This window comes from Cebus imitator, unplaced genomic scaffold (assembly GCF_001604975.1).
Source record: "Cebus imitator isolate Cc_AM_T3 unplaced genomic scaffold, Cebus_imitator-1.0 Scaffold345, whole genome shotgun sequence".
In the NCBI taxonomy this organism is placed as follows: domain Eukaryota; kingdom Metazoa; phylum Chordata; class Mammalia; order Primates; family Cebidae; genus Cebus; species Cebus imitator.
In genome coordinates this window covers 1,977,714-1,997,280 of record NW_016107660.1, presented here as the reverse complement: position 1 = coordinate 1,997,280, position 19,567 = coordinate 1,977,714, and the positions used below count along the sequence as shown (strand labels likewise).

General features: G+C 40.7%; 1 protein-coding gene across 2 annotated transcripts in view; it reads right to left on the bottom strand.

The window, feature by feature from the left end:
• Positions 1–12,196: 12,196 nt before the first annotated feature.
• Positions 12,197–19,567, bottom strand: part of TSHR (thyroid stimulating hormone receptor) — a 151,169-nt gene continuing 143,798 nt past the window's right edge. For both annotated transcript variants that reach the window (XM_017505936.2, XM_017505938.2), the window contains 2 exons: positions 17,991–18,179; positions 12,197–14,921 (listed from right to left, as the gene is read on the bottom strand). In XM_017505936.2, the coding sequence (XP_017361425.1) occupies positions 13,508–14,921; positions 17,991–18,179 (1,603 nt within the window). In that variant the 3' untranslated portion in view covers positions 12,197–13,507. The remainder of the gene's footprint in view (positions 14,922–17,990; positions 18,180–19,567) is intronic.

The window sequence follows — 19,567 nt, the reverse complement described above, 5'->3', positions numbered from 1 at the left end:
TTTATTTTTAGTAGAGACGGGGTTTCACCATGTTGACCAGGATGGTCTCGATCTCTTGACCTCGTGATCCACCCGCCTCGGCCTCCCAAAGTGCTGGGATTACAGGTGTGAGCCACCGCGCCCAGCCCCATTTATTTTTTTCTAGTTTTGTTGCATAGATGCCAAAGTAATAATGGGGGGAAGAGTGAAATTAAGCCAAGATTTTCTTTTTCTAAACATGAGAAAACATTTGTATCCTGATTGGGGATACCAATGAAAAAGGGGAATCCAAGTACAGTAACTTTATAATTTTACAATAACTCAAAGAGGAAAAGCTATACTCCATTTACTAGGAAATGGGCATCACTGTCTACAATAATCACACCTGGTGTATTATGTACACATTGTAAGGGTAGCCGAGAGAAAGGAGAATAGACCCAATATCAGGCAAGCAAGTTTTATTAACCTGCCAGGCTGCCCTGTAACAATCAGAGGAGGCAGCCCCGAGCTTACAGAACAAATGGTTTATATGGGGTGAGAGGGGAAAAAGGGAGTTTCAGGACTGAGATAATCTCTTAGCTTGTAATAGGCACAGAGATAGGTTGTTAACTTGTGACAGACTTACAGTATATCATCCTGTGACTTTTGTGGCCGCAGTTTAAAAAAAAAAATAGGATTTTACAGGTATATGTAAAACGGGAATTTACAAGTATGGATGACAAACATTTGTTTTCCCTGTCCTCCCTCCCACCCCCAGCTGCCCAGATGGCTGTAATCAGGCTTTGCTTAATTGTAGCACCTAGATGGGAGTTCAGGAATGCAGCTGCAAATCAATCAGAGTGAGGGGGTGGGGGGCTGGGGGGGTAACAACGGGAGTGGGGGTGGTGGCAAATACTCCAATCTAGTTAGACTGACTAGCGGGAAAACGTTTTTAATGTTTAATTTACAGTTTTGCTTGCCACCTTAGAATTTACAAGGCCTTTTTGGGGATAGATTGTATGACCCATATCTGTTAAAGAAGCTGAGCTGATAACTGGATTTTTCTTTTTACTAAACTTCCCCCTAAGAGAGGTAATCAGTATCATTTTACTGACCTTAAGGCTATCATCATTAGTCTTATTTATCAATAATTTTATTAGCAACAAAGTTATTGATGATTCTTTCCTTAAAAAAATTTTCTGTATGTAAGGCTAATACCAGTATCTCCATTGTGTCCTCCTTTTCCTTCCTAGTTTATTTAGAACAAGCACATTTAGAGGAAATACAGGTTACTAGGAAACAAATCAGTAGTTTTTTTTTTTTTTTTTTAAGAGACAGAGTCTTGCTTTGTTGCCCAGGCTGGAGTGCAGTGGCGCCATCTTGGCTCTCTGCAATCTCTGCTTCCCCTCCTGCTTCAGCCTCCTGAGTAGCTGGGACTACAGGTGAGTGCCACTACACCTGGCTTTTTATTTATTTATTTTGTAGAAACGGGGTTTTGCCATGTTGCCTATGCTGGTCTTGAACTCCTGGACTCAAGCAATCTGCCTGATTCAGCCTCCCAAAGTGCTGGGGTTACAGGTATGAGCCACCACACCCAGTCAAATCAGTGGTTGATAAATCATTCAGCTTACAAGTTTCCATTTAAACTTTTGTTGACAGCTCTTAGAGGACTTTATAATCGAAAAGACTGAATCATAGAAACAGTAATCAGGGTCCCAGCAGACTCTTCAAAAGAAGTTTCCAAACATCCCTGTGGTATTAAGACAAACATTAGACAATCGACTGATTTTCCAGCCTGCTGGTGCTGAGATTTTGAATAAATAAACAAATTAAGCTTTGTTTTTCAATTGTTATTTAATTTAGCACATCTTAAGAGATGTACCTGAGTACTTTGTATAAGACAAAGGTGAAGATTGCCTTAGCCATATTTGAGAAGGTTTGTTCAATAACTTCAAGAAACTAAGTAAATTAGTTGTTTCTGGACATTTCTTTCAACCACTGATTTTGTTGTGGTGGTTGTTAACTTATCAAAAAGTTATAGCACATTTCTCTAGAACTTGTGGATAATAGTAAGCAATTGCTTTAAGGGTTGGCTATGTAAGTATGACATTCTTAGCCCCTACATTTCCTTTTCAGCTGACTGGGACAGATGGTTTCTTTCTCATTCTGTGTATTTACCATCTCTAATCCGGAACCACTCACACTTTCCTACCACTATACTCTGCAGTTTTTTCTCTGTGTCATATCCTATCTATATGATGATTCTTTTGAAGTTTCTCAGTATATCCTAGATGCAGCATCAAGCGCCGCTGACCCTTTCCCCTCTTTTGATGGTGGCAATGGGGGCATAGAAAGTGTACTTTTTAGGAGTTGGACAGAGACAAAATGGAATAGGTTGGACAAAGTATATTGGGACTAGGATAGGATGGAGGGGTTGGTGTATGTTGAGGGGTCTTCCAGGGGCAATACAGGGCATGACTGCAGGGTGAGTGGGTTTGAAGAGAATTTATGGGTACCAAAGAGGCTGGATGGGCAAATAAAGAAGCAGAAGAAAACACTTCAGCTTTCTGCATATACTGCTCCCATGAGTGGCTCAACTGTACTAATTAAAATGAAATCAAGCAGCAACTTGGATGTCTGGGAAGACCTCTGAGTGCCAAAGGTGTGTGCTCACTCTTTCCCTTTCACCAGAGCTTGCCTGCAGATGATGAAAACAGGTATGATGTCAGGCATCTCCTCTTTCATCTGGACCAAGGCATTGATTGGTCAGGGAATCTCATTTCTCCAACATTTGCTGAATCTATTAATACTTCCCCTACTTTCTCTCCTTTTGGAGTGCTTAAAGAATGCTTTGAGAAATCAGAAAAATATTTGAGAGCAAATGATGTGAAGTGGTTCTCTTAGTTATTAATAACAAATCCTAGTAGTCCCATATTCCCACAGATCTGCAAACCATGTGTCAATATCTAGTTTGTAAATATCTCCATTTGTCCTCTATCATTCCAGAAGTCTTTTTCATATGATGTCAGGGGAACTGAAATGGAATGTAATAAAATTTAAATCTGGGATTTGCTAAAAAGAAACAGAGGTGGTATTAGTTTTGTTTTTCTCAAACTTTACCTCATTCCTTTAATATAGCTCTTGCTGAGCAACTTGAAAATTCTCCTAGAGAATTGAGGCTGGATTTTTTGCAATTGCCCTTGGGGACAGTCTTTAAATTGCAGTGTGTATAGTGAAAGAGAAAACTGAGTCACAGGAAGGAATAAGTTATGCAGAGATTTTTGTCAAAATATTTCCCTTCTGATAGGCAGATAGTGCTGCTCTTGACAGCAAATTTATTTTTATTATTTATTTATTTTTCAGATGGAATCTCACTCTGTCGCCCAGGCTGGAGTGCAGTGGCACCATCTTGGCTCACTGCAACCTCTGCCTTTTGGGTTCAAGCAATTCTCTAGCCTCAGCCTCCTGAGTAGGTGGGGTTACAGGCCCATGCTACGATGCTTGGCTAATTTTTTGTATTTTTTAGTAGAGACGGATTTTACCATGTTGGTCAGGCTGGGTTTTTTTTTTTTTTTTTTTTAGACGGAGTTTGGCTCTTGTTACCCAGGCTGGAGTGCAATGGCATGATCTCGGCTCACCACAACCTCCGCCTCCTGGGTTCAGGCAATTCTCCTGCCTCAGCCTCCTGAGTAGCTGGGATTACAGGCACGCACCACCATGCCCAGCTAATGTTTTGTATTTTTAGTAGAGACGGGGTTTCACCATGTTGACCAGGATGGTCTCGATCTCTTGACCTCGTGATCCACCCGCCTCGGCCTCCCAAAGTGCTGGGATTACAGGCTTGAGCCACCGCGCCCGGCCAGGCTGGTCTTAAACTCCTTACCTCAAGTGATCTGCCTGCCTCAGCCTCCCAAAGTGCTGGCATTATAGGCGTGAGCCACCACGTCCAGCCTTGACCGCAATTTTTTTTTTTTGAGATTAAGTTTCACCCATCACCCAGGCTGGAGTGTAATGACATGATCTCCACTCACTGCAATCTCCGCCTCCTGGGTTCAAGTAATTCTCCAGCCTCAGCCTCCCGAGTAGCTGGGATTACAGGCATGCAACACCACCATGCCTGGTTAATTTTTTTACTTTTAGTAGAGATGAAGTTTCACCATGTTGGCCAGGCTGGCCTTGAACTCCTGACCTCAAGTGGCCCACCCACCTCAGCCTCCTAAAGTGCTGGGATTACAGGCATGAGCCACCACGCCCGGCCCTTGACAGCAAATTTCTTAATGACTAGAATTCTGTATTTAAACCTCATTATGGTAAATGCTGCAATGAACATAGGATACCCCTTTGACATGCTGATTTCAAGTCCTTCAAATATATTCTAGAAATGGGATTCCTGGATCATATGGTAGTTTTATTTTTAGTTTTTTGAGGAACCTCCATACTGTTTTCCATAATGACTGTACTAACTTACATTCCTACCAACAGCGTACTAGGGTTCCTTTTTCTCTGTATACTCACCAATACTTGCTATCGTTAATCTTTACACAATGGAATACTATTCAGGCTTAAAAAAGAGCAAAATCTGGTCATTTGAGACAAAATGGGTAAATCTAGAAGACATTATGCCAAGTGAAATAAGCCAGGAACAGAAAGACAAATAGTACATGATCTCACTTATATGTGGAATCTAAAAAAAGTTGGACTGTTACAGGTAAGATTAGAATGACGGTTACCAGAGGCTAGGGGAAGCAGGAATGAGGACTTACTGGTCAAAGGGTACAAAGTTTCAGCGAGGCGGGAGAAATAAGTTTTGTTATCTATTGCACAGTAGGGTGAATATAGTCAATGATCAGGCATTGTATATTTCAAAATAAGTAAGAGAGTAAATTTCAAATGTATCAATACAAAAAAATGTCAAGAAAGTGAAGTGGTGAATATGTTAATTAGCTTGATTTAACCACTCTGCATCTATACATACATCATAACATCACATTGTTCTGTATAAATCTAATATGATTTTTCACTTAAAATAATATAAACTTAAAACAAATCTCATTACAGGCTAGGCAGGGTGGCTCATGCCTGTAATCCCAGCATTTCAGGAGGCTGAGGCAGGCAGATCACTTGAACCCAGGGAAACATGGTGAAATCCTGTCTCTACAAAAATTAGCCAGGAGTGGTGATGTGCCCCTGTATTCTCAGATACTTGGGAGGCCAAGGTGAGAGGACTGCTTGAGCCAGGAAAGTTGAGGCTGCAGTGAGCCGAGATGGCACCACTGCACTCCAGCCTGGGTGAGAGAGTGAGACTTTGTCTCAAAAATAAATAAATAAGTAAATAAAATAGAAAATAAAAATCCTGTTATGGTGAATTATTAATATATCATTACATGGTTTCCATATCATGGAGCTATTTCTATAGTGCTTTGTGACTTGAATCCCCCCAAAATGGGGTATAAAAAATCATGTTTTTTTTTTGTTTGTTTTTGAGACAGAAGTTTTGCTCTTGTTGCCCAAGCTGGAGTGCAATGGCATGATATTTGCTCACTGCAACCTCTGCCTCCCAGGTTCAGGTGATTCTCCTGCCTCAGTTTCCCGAGTAGCTGGGATTACAGGCATGCACTGTCATGCCCGGTTAATTTTGTATTTTTTTAGTAGAGATGGGGTTTCTCCATGTTGGTCTGGCTGGTCTCAAACTCCTGACCTCAGGTGATCCACCTGCCTTGGCCTGCTGAAGTGTTGGGATTACAGGCGTGAGCCACCATGCCCGGCCCCATGTTATTGTTTTTTAAGACTAACAGGCACAGGACTGACACATACACGCACATACATACACAAACACACATATATAATCTAACTCACTTGATACATATACACATATTTTGTGTATATACATACTATATATATGTATATATATCAAGTGAGTTAGATTATATATATGTGTGTATATATATAAATCTCACAAATCACTAAAGAACTAAAAGTATGTATATATGTTTAATGGTGTGTTGTGAAATAATGATGGCTATTACCTTCTTAAACCCTCTCCATCTAAAATATTTCAACAAATAAAACAATACTCCAAAATATTTCTAAACTCCCAGGAGAAATTTCAAAATTATATTAAACGATTGAGGGTGACAGATTTGAAGTTGCTTATACAAACAACTTTTTCTCTATTCTGTTGAAAGCTTTTTACTTATTAAATTCATATGAAGTACAACAATTAGTTGCTTAATTTTCCTTATGCAACTTACAGCTATGCATTTATGGGAAACAAGAATTCTGACAGAATATGATTATGCTGCCCAATGGAATAAATTATATAGGGGTATCACCTTCTCAGTGTTCAGCTTAGCAGCTGTTGCTACAAGATAGGCACTTTAAAACTCACTGGCTTAAGCACAATTCAAAATTGCAAAATCGTGGAAACAAACCAAACCAATGAGTGGATAAAGAAACTGTGTTATACATATATGTGACAGAATACTATGCAGCCAGAAAAAGGAATGAATTAACAGCATTTGCAGTGACCTGGATGGGATTAGAGAGTCTTATTCTAAGTGATGTGACTCAGGAATGGAAAGCCAAACATCATATGTTCTCACTGATATGTGGGAGCTGAACTGTGAGGACACAGATGCATGAGTGATACAATGGACTTTGGGGACTTGAGGGAAAGAGTGGGAGGGGAGGAGGGGATAAAAGACTATAAATATGCAGTTGGTTGGGTGGTGGGTGTACCAAAATCTCACAAATCACCACTAAAGAATTTACACATGTAAGCAGAGACCACCTGTGCTTCAATAACTTATAAAAAAACAAACAAACCCAACTCACTGGCTTAGATTTATCACATCCTAAAAAAATCTAAATTTTATAATAGCTAGAGAAGCATTCAAGTCACATCGCTGTGATATCTGTCTCTCCTAGGATAGCTTGATAACTCTATTAGCCATTCTGCAAATTTCTTTAAATGCCACATCTATTATTTTATTTTATTTTATTATTATTTTTTTGAGACGGAGTTTCGCTCTTGTTACCCAGGCTGGAGTGCAATGGCATGATCTCGGCTCACCGCAACCTCCGCCTCCTGGGTTCAGGCAATTCTCCTGCCTCAGCCTCCTGAGTAGCTGGGACTACAGGCACGCACCACCATGCCCAGCTAATGTTTTTTGTATTTTTAGTAGAGACGGGGTTTCACCATGTTGACCTGGATGGTCTCGATCTCTTGACCTTGTGATCCACCCGCCTCGGCCTCCCAGAGTGCTGGGATTACAGGTGTGAGCCACCGCACCCGGCCCACATCTTTTATTTTTAATTATTTAAAACATTATATTCTTATAATAATTTCTAATCCAATATTTAAAAAGTATTTTCATATTCAAAAATCAGCAGTACAGAAGAATACCAGCTGAAAAGTTTCTACTTGTCTTAGTTTGCTTGGGCTGCCATGACAAAATACCACAGACTGGGTAACTTAACAGAAATTTATTTTCTTACAGTTTTGGAAGTTAGAAGTTCAAGATCAATGTCCTGTGAGGGTTGATTTCTGGGGAGATATCTCTTCTTGACTTGTAGACCTTTGCCTTCTGTGTAGGGACAGCTCTTCTTTCTTTCTTTTTCTTTTTTTTTTGTTGAGATGGAGTCTTACTCTGTAGCCCAGGCTGGAGTGCAGTGGTGCAATCTCAGCTCACTGTAACCTCTGCCTCCTGGGTCCTGGTTCAAGCAATTCTCCTATCTTAGCCTCCCAAGTAGCTGGGATTACAAGCATGAGCCAACATGCCCAGCTAATTTTTTTGTTTGTTTTAGTAGAGATGGGGTTTCATCATGTTGGCCAGTGTGGTCTTTAACCTCGTGATCTGCCCAAAATGCTGGGATTACTGGTGTGAGCCACCACACCTGGCCTCATCTTTCTTTTTTAAAAAAATTTTATTTCCAATTGCTATGGGTACATAACGGGTATATATACGGGGTACATGTGATGTTTTCACACAAGCATACAATGTGTAGTAATTACATCAGGGTAATTGGGGTATTCATCTTCTTAAGGACAATAATTCTACTGGTTTAAAGTCCCACCCTTGTGACATCATTTAGCCTTAATTGCTCCCCTAAAGGCCCTACCTCCAAATACCATCATATTTCCCAATATATGGGATTCCCAATATTAGGGCTTCAATGTATAAATTTAGGGGAGACATAACTCTGTCCTAATATCACTCAATCCCTAGTCCAAATTCCAGAGAAAACCACTTCAAGCCATTTTCTGATCTTAGTCACTTGTAATTGTATTACCTACTTATGTACTTTTTTTGAACTATAAATATTTAGATGTATCTTTTGGCTGCACATAATGAAGATTAGGAAATTACAACTGACCTTTGTATAATATGGGTTTGAACTGTGTGGGTCTACTTACAGGTGGCTATTTTTCTACCTCTGCTACCCTTGAGACAGCAAGACCAGTCCCTCCTTGTCCTCCTCCTCCTCAGCCTACTCAGTGTGAAGATAAGGGTGAAGGCCTTTATGATGATCCTCTTCCACTTAATGAATAGGAAACATATTTTCCCTCCTTATGATATACTTAATAACATTTTCTTTTCTCTAACTCACTTGATTGTAAGAACATAGTATATTATACATGTACAAAATATGGATTAATCAACTGTTTATGTTATTGGTAAGGCTTCTAGTGAACAGAAGGCTGTTAGTGGTCAAAATGTTGCTCTATTATTGTCTTGTAGTTTATACAGTTATTAATATCTTTTCCAATGTCTACCTTTCTTTCTTGATTTTCCCTCAAGTGTTTTACGTTTGCCCTTCACTTCCTGTGTTCTGATATTGTATAAGTACCATTCTGCACATGTGCCTTTTCATTCATCCCCTTTCACACTAAGTGGACACTGTCAATCTTCACCAGCTTAGGAAAATGTTCTCCTTCTGTTCCTTCTATGTTTTCTTTAGCACTCCTTTGGACAGACGTTGGGCTTGGAGACGGAGCCTCTGCAGCTTTCAACTTTCGTCTTATATTTAACAATTTTGTTACTCCTTCAACATTCCAAGGAATTTCCTTAACTTTAACTTCCACTCCTTTTGGCAAAGTTCTTGCTTTGGCAATTTCATTTAAAGTTTGCCAAAACTATTTCTTATTTTTGATTACTACTATTGTCTTAATAGTAATTTTTTATTCTTTTTGGGTCTGATATTCTCTCCGATTTCTCTGATGTTATTAAGTGGAATTAAACAGCAATATTCTGTTTTTGAATAATCTCTTTTCTCTGGAGAAATGTTCTTTTGTTCATCCTGGCTTTGTGTGTGTGTGTGTGTGTGTGCGCGCGAGTGCACGTGTGTGTGCGAGTGCACGTATGTGCGCATGCTATTGATGTGCAGTTTATTTCTCTCAAATATCTGGCAATTTTTTGGTCTTGTTTATATTTTTGACTGAAGAATGAGAACAGCTAATGTCAGCAGATTGTATAGATCTTTTCCCCCAAGATGCCTCTCCCTGACTTCAGGTGGGGGTAGCGGGGGCTGCTGATGGTAACGCCTCAATAATCAGACTTTACTTATGTGTGAGGGCAGGAAGTGGGCCAGTGGGCTGGGGTCCCTGTTTACAGGAATCATTCAATTTCTTTGAGATATTAATTGCAGCAAACACTGCATATGCCAGTTATTCTAGCTGAATGGAGTGATGGCAGATGGGAGGGTCCAAGTGACACAGACTTTCAATTAATTGCCCTAATTAACCCTCAGTCCCGTGACCTTCAGGCTTGAAAGGCTCACTGGGACTCTGCAGGGAAGCACATCCTTCTGCATCTGCAGTCTGATCCTGTCAGTGTGTTCTAGGCTTCAGCCTCCTCTATTCCTAGTTAATATCAACTCAAGGCCATAGACCTTCCATCTTTCAGAAAGCTATCAACATCTTTGCTTTGCTGGTGATTTCATTTCCCCTGTTTCCCATGCAGTTTTGGCTTGATCTCATTTTAAATTTCTTCCCTATCATGTCAGTGGGATTTGAAAGAAAGCTGATAGGTGCTGGGACTCACTCTACCACTTGGAGCTGGAACTTTTATAGCTTTTAAAACAGAATGCATTGCTGCCAACAAGTTTCTATGGCATCCTCTAGGCACTCAGAATGAATGAGAACCACTCAGCTATGTTATAAAACAGTTTTTCCCCAAAGTAGGAGCATTTGTTCTCAAACTTTTATGGCAGATCACCTGAGGCTGAGAGTTCAAGACCAGCCTGACCAACATGGAGAAACCCCATCTTTACTAAAAATACAAAATTAGCTGGGAGTGGTGGTGTATGCCTATAATCCCACCTACCTGGGAGGCTAGGGCAGGAGAATCACTTGAACCCGGGAGGCAGAGGTTGCAGTGAGCTGAAATTGTGCCATTGCACTCCAGCCTTAGCAACAAGAGCAAAACTCCGTCTCAAAAAAAAAATTATCATGGTTATAGTTTTCTTCTTTTTGCCCTCACTTTTACCTTATTGCCACTCTCGTGGTGCTGCACTGTAGTACCCTCTTCTTATTGGCTGCTTCTTTGATGCAGTAGATTATCCTTAAAGAAAGAGTCAATGAACTTTGAGAGTATTTAAAGAGACACTCTTTTGAGAAACATGCATGAGCTTTAGGAATGAATTGTGTAACCTCCTCTGTGACTAGCCTGTGGCCGTCTATCCTCACTGATTTGAGTTTATCTTCAGAAAACTGAAAGGTGCTCGATAACGTGAACTCTGAACAGGACTTAAAAGTTTATTGTCTTCTTTAGTGCTCTATTTAAATTCCTAGTGTCAATACCAATCATTTGCTGGATATATTTGGTTTTATTGTTTTTTTCTCTCAGTGATCCCTGTCAATCATAATTCAGTTCACAAGGAGTAAGTTTTTCACGTAAAGGCCATTTATGATCAAGACACAATGTTATACTTTAATTATTGACAGTCAACAATTTATTTATTAATATGGATTTGTTAGCAAATGTGCCAATTATTTTTCTTGTCTTTCGTTTTAACGCATATAATACTAACTCCCCAAAGAAACTCACAGATTAAAAAAAAATACTCCAGGACTTGGCACAATTGTTTCATAGGAAGAAAATTTATTTCATGTTGTGAGTGCAAATTTTAGTAACAATTCTGTTGAAGACACTTTTCTAGGATTCTGTTTCCAAAGCATTAGTTCAGCTATTCAAGATGAAACACATTATTTATCAAGATGTGGTATTTCAAAATGTCACAGGAGAGAGACACATGACAAAAGGTAACACATTTGTTTAATTTCATTAGTTACAAGCAAACTTCTAGGTCAGTAATGATTTTAGATGTTCATAATATTTCTATTAAGATGTGCAAGTCTCAGTGATAGTGATGAATGGGTATGACTAGGGAGAGATTCCAGGTGAGTCCAGCAGGGGCCATCTGTGGGGATCCATTAACCACACTCCACAGCCTTAAAACAACAAAGAGCTTTTATTTCGTGGTGTGGTTCATGAGTGCTCAGAAGTAACGTCATCTCTGCTTGGAGACTTTTCTAGCAGGACATTAGGGGGCTATCATGACAGGTAAGCTGGAGCGCACAGCTGTAGATAAAGATCCTGACTATTGTAGGTAAGGAAGAATTATTGGGAAAAAGAGGTTTTATGACTAGTGATCAACAGGGCTGGAAAGAGCTGGCAGTTTCAGAAAAGAAGAAACCTCTCTTGACAGCTTAGGTATCACACTGTAATAACCTACCCTGGGCTAGCATAACTGACTCCATTTTAGCTGTAATCTCCAACCTGGCTTCCCCCTCCTTACCGCAGCCCCTTTGGGTACATAACTGGGTCATGCTGCACTTAGAGGCATTGAAGCATACTGTTCTTAACACGTGTAACCACGTAACCATGTCCTGCTTGGCATACCTCCCCCCTGCTATTGTAAGAAAAAAGTTTCCCTTTTATCATTGTGTAGAAGGAGCCTGATCACCCCCCTTCTTGGTAATTGTATGGAAACCACCTGTGCCTGCAGCCTCTTCCTCTAACCTGCTTTTCTGCTTCTGTAAAATTTCACTTCAGCCAGGTACTCCCCTCCCCTACCTAAATCAAGGTATAAAACATAATCAGGCCCCTTCCTCAAGGCCGAGAGATTTTTGAGTGCGAGCTGACTCTCGGTCGCCAGCAATAAAAGGACTCCTGAATTTGAACTCAGAGCGTGGCGCTTTCCTTCTAGCTCGCTTGGATACAACAATGCTGTGGGCTGGAAACGGCAAAACCGATCCCTAAAGAAAAGCAAAGTGTTTTGAAGTGACTCTTCATAGTGAAGTAGCAACTCTAAATAACCAAAATTTGTAACCATCATTTATTCTTTTCTATAAACGCACATCTGTTTTTGGCCTTCTAATTATAGCTGGGTAGATCTAATAATTAAATGAGAGATTCAGATCCAGCTGAATATGGTCACTCAATTGAATTTTTGGTTTGGATATCATAACCAAAAGTGAACCAAAGAAAAAATTTCTAGGGTCATATGTTTAGGTTCCAAGGTGAAGGAGACAGCAGCCCTAAAAAAAAGGAAAAACAGATTCTACTTACGTAGTGCTCTTCTTTCTCTTTATCTTAGAAATGTATGTTTCAATGGAAAGGGATATACTAGAGTTTTAAAATTGGAAGAAGCTATTGGACTCCTTCATTTCTACAGATTTCTGAGGCCAAGTGATTTGCCTGAAGTACCATATTTAGTGTGCAGCTTGTTTAATTAATCAACAGGGGATTGAGTGTGCTCTGCCCATAATTCCCACTTATTGCTACTTAGAAAGACTTTCTAAAGTTCACATCTTTTATGCTATGAGGCTGGCCAAGAAGAGCAATTCTTAGTTTGCTAGGCCACATAAGCTGAAATCTTGCCAGTTTTTCCAGGCATCACATCAAAGCTGGATCACATCAGGTGGATTCTTGTGAAGAGATGATTAATAGGTTGAGTTAAAAAACAAACAAAGCAAAACAAAACTCAAAGCTAATTCTTTCCCTCCTTCATGTCTCATAATAGCTGTTCCTTGTATGACAGCTCATTGTGTTTGGCTTTTCAGTTTTAAGAAAATCAAATTCTCTTTGTATCAGAGAACATCAAGTCGAACTGAGCCAACATGGGACTGATTTTATCTTGTGGTCACTAACCAAATTAATAGCATTTTCCATTTGCTGAATCTTTAGTATGAAATGCTATACAAAACTGAGAAGCTCTATATTGACATGGCTCAGCTAATATTTACTGAACATCCTACACAATGTCATCTCTGGACTTAACATCAAGAAAGTCTTCTAGAAAGAAGATTATTTTGTTTTCGTTGGGATTCAAATATTCTGGTAGCCTAACTTCCTTCTTGGAGACAATGATTAGGTTGATACTAATCACTCTCCAGAGATAAACTCTTGCCCCATGAAACATTGAAATACTACCTGCACAAGAGTGAGGGCAGCTGGGTGTTGGGGGTGTCATGGGATTGGAATGCATATTTAAAAAACGATTCTTTTATAAGTTCCCCCACCATTGTGTGTAGTGTAGTGTCAACTTACAAAACTGTTTGCATATACTCTTCCGAGATTTGGCCCCTCTTCTTTGGGGTTAGATGGGAGCTTTCAAGCAGTTCATAGACATCTTGCATGTTGGGGAGACTCTGCCTCATGTCCTGGGTAACCTTTTGAACCCGAACATCAGTGCTGTTCTTTGGAGGAACCCTCTGCCCCCGGTATGCCTGAGCCTGGCGTTTACAGATGCCAAACTTGCTGAGTAAGATGAACACATCCCTCTGGAAGGTCTTGGTGAAAATGGCATAGAGGAATGGATTGGCACAGGAGTTAAGTGGATAGAAGAGGACCAGCAAGATTTTGGAGTTGCTAACGGTGATGAGAGGCTTGTTCAGAATTGCTGACAGAGCGTAGAACGAGATTGGGGCCATGCACATGAAGTCAGTGAAGATCAACACAGCCATCCTCTTGGCAATTTTGGTATCTTTGTCCACTGGGTTGTACTGCGGATTTCGGACTGTGATGTAGATCTTCACGTAACAGGAGCAGACAATGATGAAGGCAACTATGTTGAGTGTAAGAACAAAAACAATATATGCCAAAGCCAGAGGGGTCTCCGTGTCCATGGGCAGGCAGATGCTGACTTTGGCATAGCTACTTATTCCCACCAAAGGGAGCAGGGCAAGAAGGAAGCAGCAAACCCAGCCCCCAAACATGATGGCACAAGCGTGCCTGAGGCGGATCTTCCGATCCAGGCGCATGGCGAAGGTGATGGCATACCAGCGCTCCAGGGTGATGACCGTCAGTGTGTACACAGACAGCTCGCTTGCAAAGACAGTGAAGAAACCAGCTGTGTTGCACCCAGGGCCTGTCTGCCAGTCAATGGCATGGTTGTAGTACTCAGAGTGAGTGTAGAGGTCTACAGAGGCGATGAGGAGTAGGTACATCCCCATGCAGAAGTCCGCAAAGGCCAGGTTGCACATGAGAAAGCGGGGGACATTCAGTTTGTAGTGGCTAGTGAGGAGAATAAGCAGAACAAAGACATTGCCCAGGAGAGCCAGCAGACTAACAAACCACACCACAATTCTCAGGAAGCTGTAGCCCATTATGTCTTCGCACGGGTTGAACTCATCCGACTTAGGGGTACACACCATGTCTTCATTGTTCCCACACACGGTGTAGTCATAATGGCTATCAAAAGCTTGTAGGGTGTCTTCCTGGGGGTTTTTGAGTTCCTGGCCAAAACCAATGATCTCATCCTCTTGTTCTTCAAAGAAGACATAATAATGAGCGTTGCTAGGAGTATCCTGGAACTTGGACTTTTCCTTGTACCCAACCCTGTTGTCACCCAGATTCTCTTCATATTCCTGGTAGAAGGCGCTATTCAAGGCATTCACAGATTTTCTCTGGCGCAAGCTCTGCATATTGCTCTCATTACACATCAAAGACTCAAGGATTCTGCAAGGCAACAGAAAACAGTTAGTACCTGGCTGGGCACAGTGGCTCATTACTATAATCCCAGCACTTTGGGAGGCCAAGGTGGGTAGATTCCTTGAACCTAGGAGTTTGAGACCAGCCTGGAAAACATGGTGAAACCCTATCTCTATGAAAAATGCAAACATTAGCCAGGTGCCCGTGGTCCCATCTACTTGGGGGGATGAGGTGGGAAAGGTCAGAGCGTGGGGAGGTCAGAGCTGCAATGAGGCTAGACTGGGCCACTACATGGTAGCCTGGGTGACAGAGTAAGACTTTGTCTAAAAAAAAAAAAAAAAAAAAGTCAGTGCTTGCTTAAAATCCACAAATGATTCCTACATTCACAAAAACATGCAAACTACTTACTATGATGTACATAATTCTACAAGGTTCTACAGGATCTGGGCAGGCCTGTTTCTATTACGTCATTCCTATGACCTCCCCTCCCCTACTGTGTTCTAGTGACATTGGTCTTATTTCTCTTCTGCAACCACTTCAAGAAGAGTGATTAAAAAAATAAAGTGGCCAGGCATGTTGACTCAGGCCTGTACTTGGCTGGGCATGGTGGTTCAATTCCAGCACTTTGGGAGGCCGAGGCAGGTGGATCACTTGAGGTCAGGAGTTCGAGACCAGCCTGGCCAACATGGCGAAACCCCATCTCTACTGAAAACACAAAAATTAGCTGGGCGTGGTGACGCGTGCCTGTAATCCCAGCTACTTGGGAGGTTGAGGCAGGAGAATTGCTTGAACCTGGGAGGTAGATGTTGCAGTGAGCTGAGATTGTGCCACTGCACTCTAACCTGGATGGTGACAGAGCAAGATTTGTCCAATAAATAAATAAGTAAATAAATAAATGAATAAATAAAGTGTGGATGCTGGAGCCAGTCACCTTGGTGGGACCCTGGCTCTGTTACTGACTAGCTTGGGCAGGCCCATGAAACTTGGTTAATTCATTCGTAACATGGGACAATGGGACTGGCTATTTCATATAGGGTTGTTAAAGGATTTGATGGATTTATCTCTTTAAGCCTCTTACAATAGCACCTGTAGCTTTGCAAATTCCATATGGTATTATTGTTATTATTATTAGTCCTATTTAGAGCATAGAACCCTATGTTCCCATTGCCTGAAAAACCCATGGCTGCCTCTACTTATCATTATTTAGTTTCAAACTCAATATTATAAAAATTTTAAAAAATTTATGCATTTTTAGTAGATACAGGGTTTTATCATGTTGGCCAGGCTGGGCTCAATCTCCTGACCTCAAGTGATCTGCCCGTTTCAGCCTCCCAAAGTGCTGGGATTACAGGCGCGAACCACTGTGTCCACCCAGCCTGTTTATTTTCTGACTTCCTCCACTAGACAGTAAGCATAACACAAGAGGGAATTCTTGCATGTCCTATTCACAACAGCCAAGCAAATAGGTGTTTAGTAAGTATCTGTTTAACAAATGAATGAATGGACACTACCATACGGGCAGCCTTGCGGAAATAAGATTCAGTTTTTTCCTTGTTTACCAGACTCACAACAAAAGGGATTCTTTAACTTGGATGGAAGGGCAGATTTTGAATGATCTCTTGGGCTCTGGTTAAAATACTCCTCTTCTAAACTGTTTGGAGGCTAAGGAGAAATCCAGACACTGCCCCTGAGGTCCACTTTAGTCTCCCACCCAGCCCTGGTCCAGTCCTCAGTGATGCATGACATCAGTGCAAGTCCACTATCACCATCCTCTACTCCCCTCCTGGCTTTTTGCCCAGTTATGATGCCCATATTGGCCGTGTGTGTGTGTGTGTGTGTGTGTGTGTGTGTGTGTGTGTGTGATGGAATGTCACTCTGTCACCCAGGCTGGAGTACAGTGACACAATCTCGGCTCACTGCAACCTCTGCCTCCTTGGTTCAAGTGATTCTCTTGCCTCAGCCTCCCTAGTAGCTGGTATTACAGGCACCTGCCACCACATCCAGCTAATTTTTTTTTTTTTCATTTTTAGTAGAGATGGGTTTCATCGTGTTGGTCAGGCTAGCCTTGAACTCCTGATCTCAGGTGATGTGCCCGCCTCAGCCTCTCGAAGTGCTGGCATTACAGGCATGAGCCACCACGCCTGGCTGCCATACTGGCCTTCTTTATATGGCTGTTTTAGTTTCTGTCCTCACACCTAGATCTGATATTTTCTGACTGCAATTATGCATGTAGAAAGTCAATCAGTAAATACACAGAAGCTGAGGGGCGCTGAATAGACATAATGAAGGTGGATTAGGAGAACACAGTACACAACAGGGGAAATAATGCAGAGTAAAAGTGAAAAAGTAAAAGAATCAGAGAAAGCCTGGAGAGAAAATGAAGGCCTTTCCTCCTTTGCAGGCTTATAAGCAGCCTGATGTGCACATAATATATCATTGTTAATATTGATGAAGATCTTATAATATTCCAGTCTATTCCATTCCAGTGTTTTCCATTCAGTTTCTCATTTAATCTTCTCAAAACTCCTATGAGTGATAGCATTACGATCTCCATTCCCAAAGACTCAGAGTGGTTAAGTAACTAGGCTTGGGATAACACAGTCTGAGAAATGGCAGAGCTGCGGTATGAACGCAGCTGACTCCAAAGCCCGCAGGCATGTAACCAGTGAGCTGTGACGTTTGCAAGGCCCAAACTGATCAGGTAACCCAACTGTTTGTGTTGTTCATAAGTCTGTTCTCATGATTGTGGCATCTGGCAATATGTGTTGCAGTATCTAATTATGAATTGTACCTGGAAACCAGAAATCATGTCTGCATAACCTCTACAAGATTCTGTGAGACCTGGTGTGTCTCTCCTGTGCCATCTATTATCCCCTCTGCTCTACAGTTTTCCAGCGACATTGGCCTTATTTCTCTGCTGTACCCACTTTGGGTCCACAGGGTCATTGTGTCCCGTGGATTTCCTGTTTCATATGGATGTTTCCAATTTCCTCTCCACCTGGATTTCAAACCATGAAGCGTCTTCCCCAAAACAAAGAAATGAATTCCACTTCCACCAAGGTCTTTTGTCACTTATGCCGGGTCCCTGCCACTTACCCTCTGATTTTCTTCTGATTCTTAAAAGCACAGCAGTGGCTTGGATAAGAAAGGTCAGCCCGTGTAAGGTGAAGGAAACTCAAGGAAAGTGGAAGTTTCTTAAGAGTCCAAGTGTTTCTTGCTATCAGTTCCTTCAGGTGCTCCAGGCCTTTGGATGGAAGGGCAGTGACACTGGTATGAGACACGTCCCTGGGAGGAAGAGAACAGAAAAATGCAGAGAGACAGTGAGCAGCCAGGGCCTTCTAAGCCTTGGCCAGAAAGTCAAACAGGTCTGAGGTGAATGGGGAGATGACATGCTCCTTTCTTTTTTTTTTTTTTTTTTTCCTAAATATCAAAGCTTATTGAAATAAAATATAATCTATAATAAAAAATACTACAGGTGTTATTCACTGGTTACAGTTTTAAGTATATTAACAAAAACAGCCAACATTTTAATCCAACAATGACACTATCTTTGTGATACAATAACAAACATGGAAGTAAATTTTGAAGAATACCAAATAATTCTGTCAGAAATATTTTATACTTTCCCATCTATGTATGCCTTTTTGGGAATATCCTCCCAAAGTGAAACCTTTGAAGCCGAACACATTGTTTTTAAGAATTAAGTCGTTTTAGAATAATTAGTATTTAAAACAATATATTCAGTTCACAGAAATTCAGCTCAACCCTAAGTTGGGGAGATGGTTTTAGGTATCTTTATTTAAAAAAATGTATTTCAATACTCTTTCCTATGAATCTCTAGGGTTGCTATTATTTCTTAATTGAAATTAAAACTGGTCATAAAGTAAAACAGATGAATTATTTCAAAAGTAAAAAGAGTATTAAGATAGAAAATGAAAGAAGGAGAAAAAAATAGGCACTCATATACAATTTATATATCTAAATGCTTTGAGAACTCAGTAGCCAATCTCGGCCTGGCACAAAAAGATCTTTGATATGTCACAGCAAATTGACCCAATTAGTCCAACAATAAAGTAGAGAAAGAAAGCTTGTTTCTCTTCCTTGCTACATTTCAAGATAATTTTCCACTTGGTACTCCTCAAAATACGTGCCTCAATCCAATTGTTCTGCACAATTCAAGGAAAAAGATTCAGATGCACTAGCTTTAGGAAGTGACTTTCAGGGTACCTCTGAAGTTTCACAAGGAAACATGATCCATTTTGCTGACTGCTGTGTAGCAGTCATATACCAATCTCCTGTTATATTGTCCTACTTGTAATGTGTGAATCTGTAACAAGTTGACATTTATTAAGCAAGATAACAAAAACCTCTGAGGGCTTTTCAAAACCTCATCTTTAAAAATCTGTAAAACAAAGATACCCTATGTACCCTGAAAAAAATGCTTATTTCACATAATATGTGAAAAACAATAAAAATTCTGACAAAATTGAGAGACATACAAGACAGGTCTTCAAGGTTTAAATACCAATGTTAGTCTTAAAATATATTGCAATTATGTTTACAATGTAAGATTTGTTAAAAAATTTTTAAAAACACATTGCATTAGTTAGAACTGCTTTGTAAGGTATTTCAGTTACAAGGCCTATTTTGACAGGTCACTGATTTGAGAACTT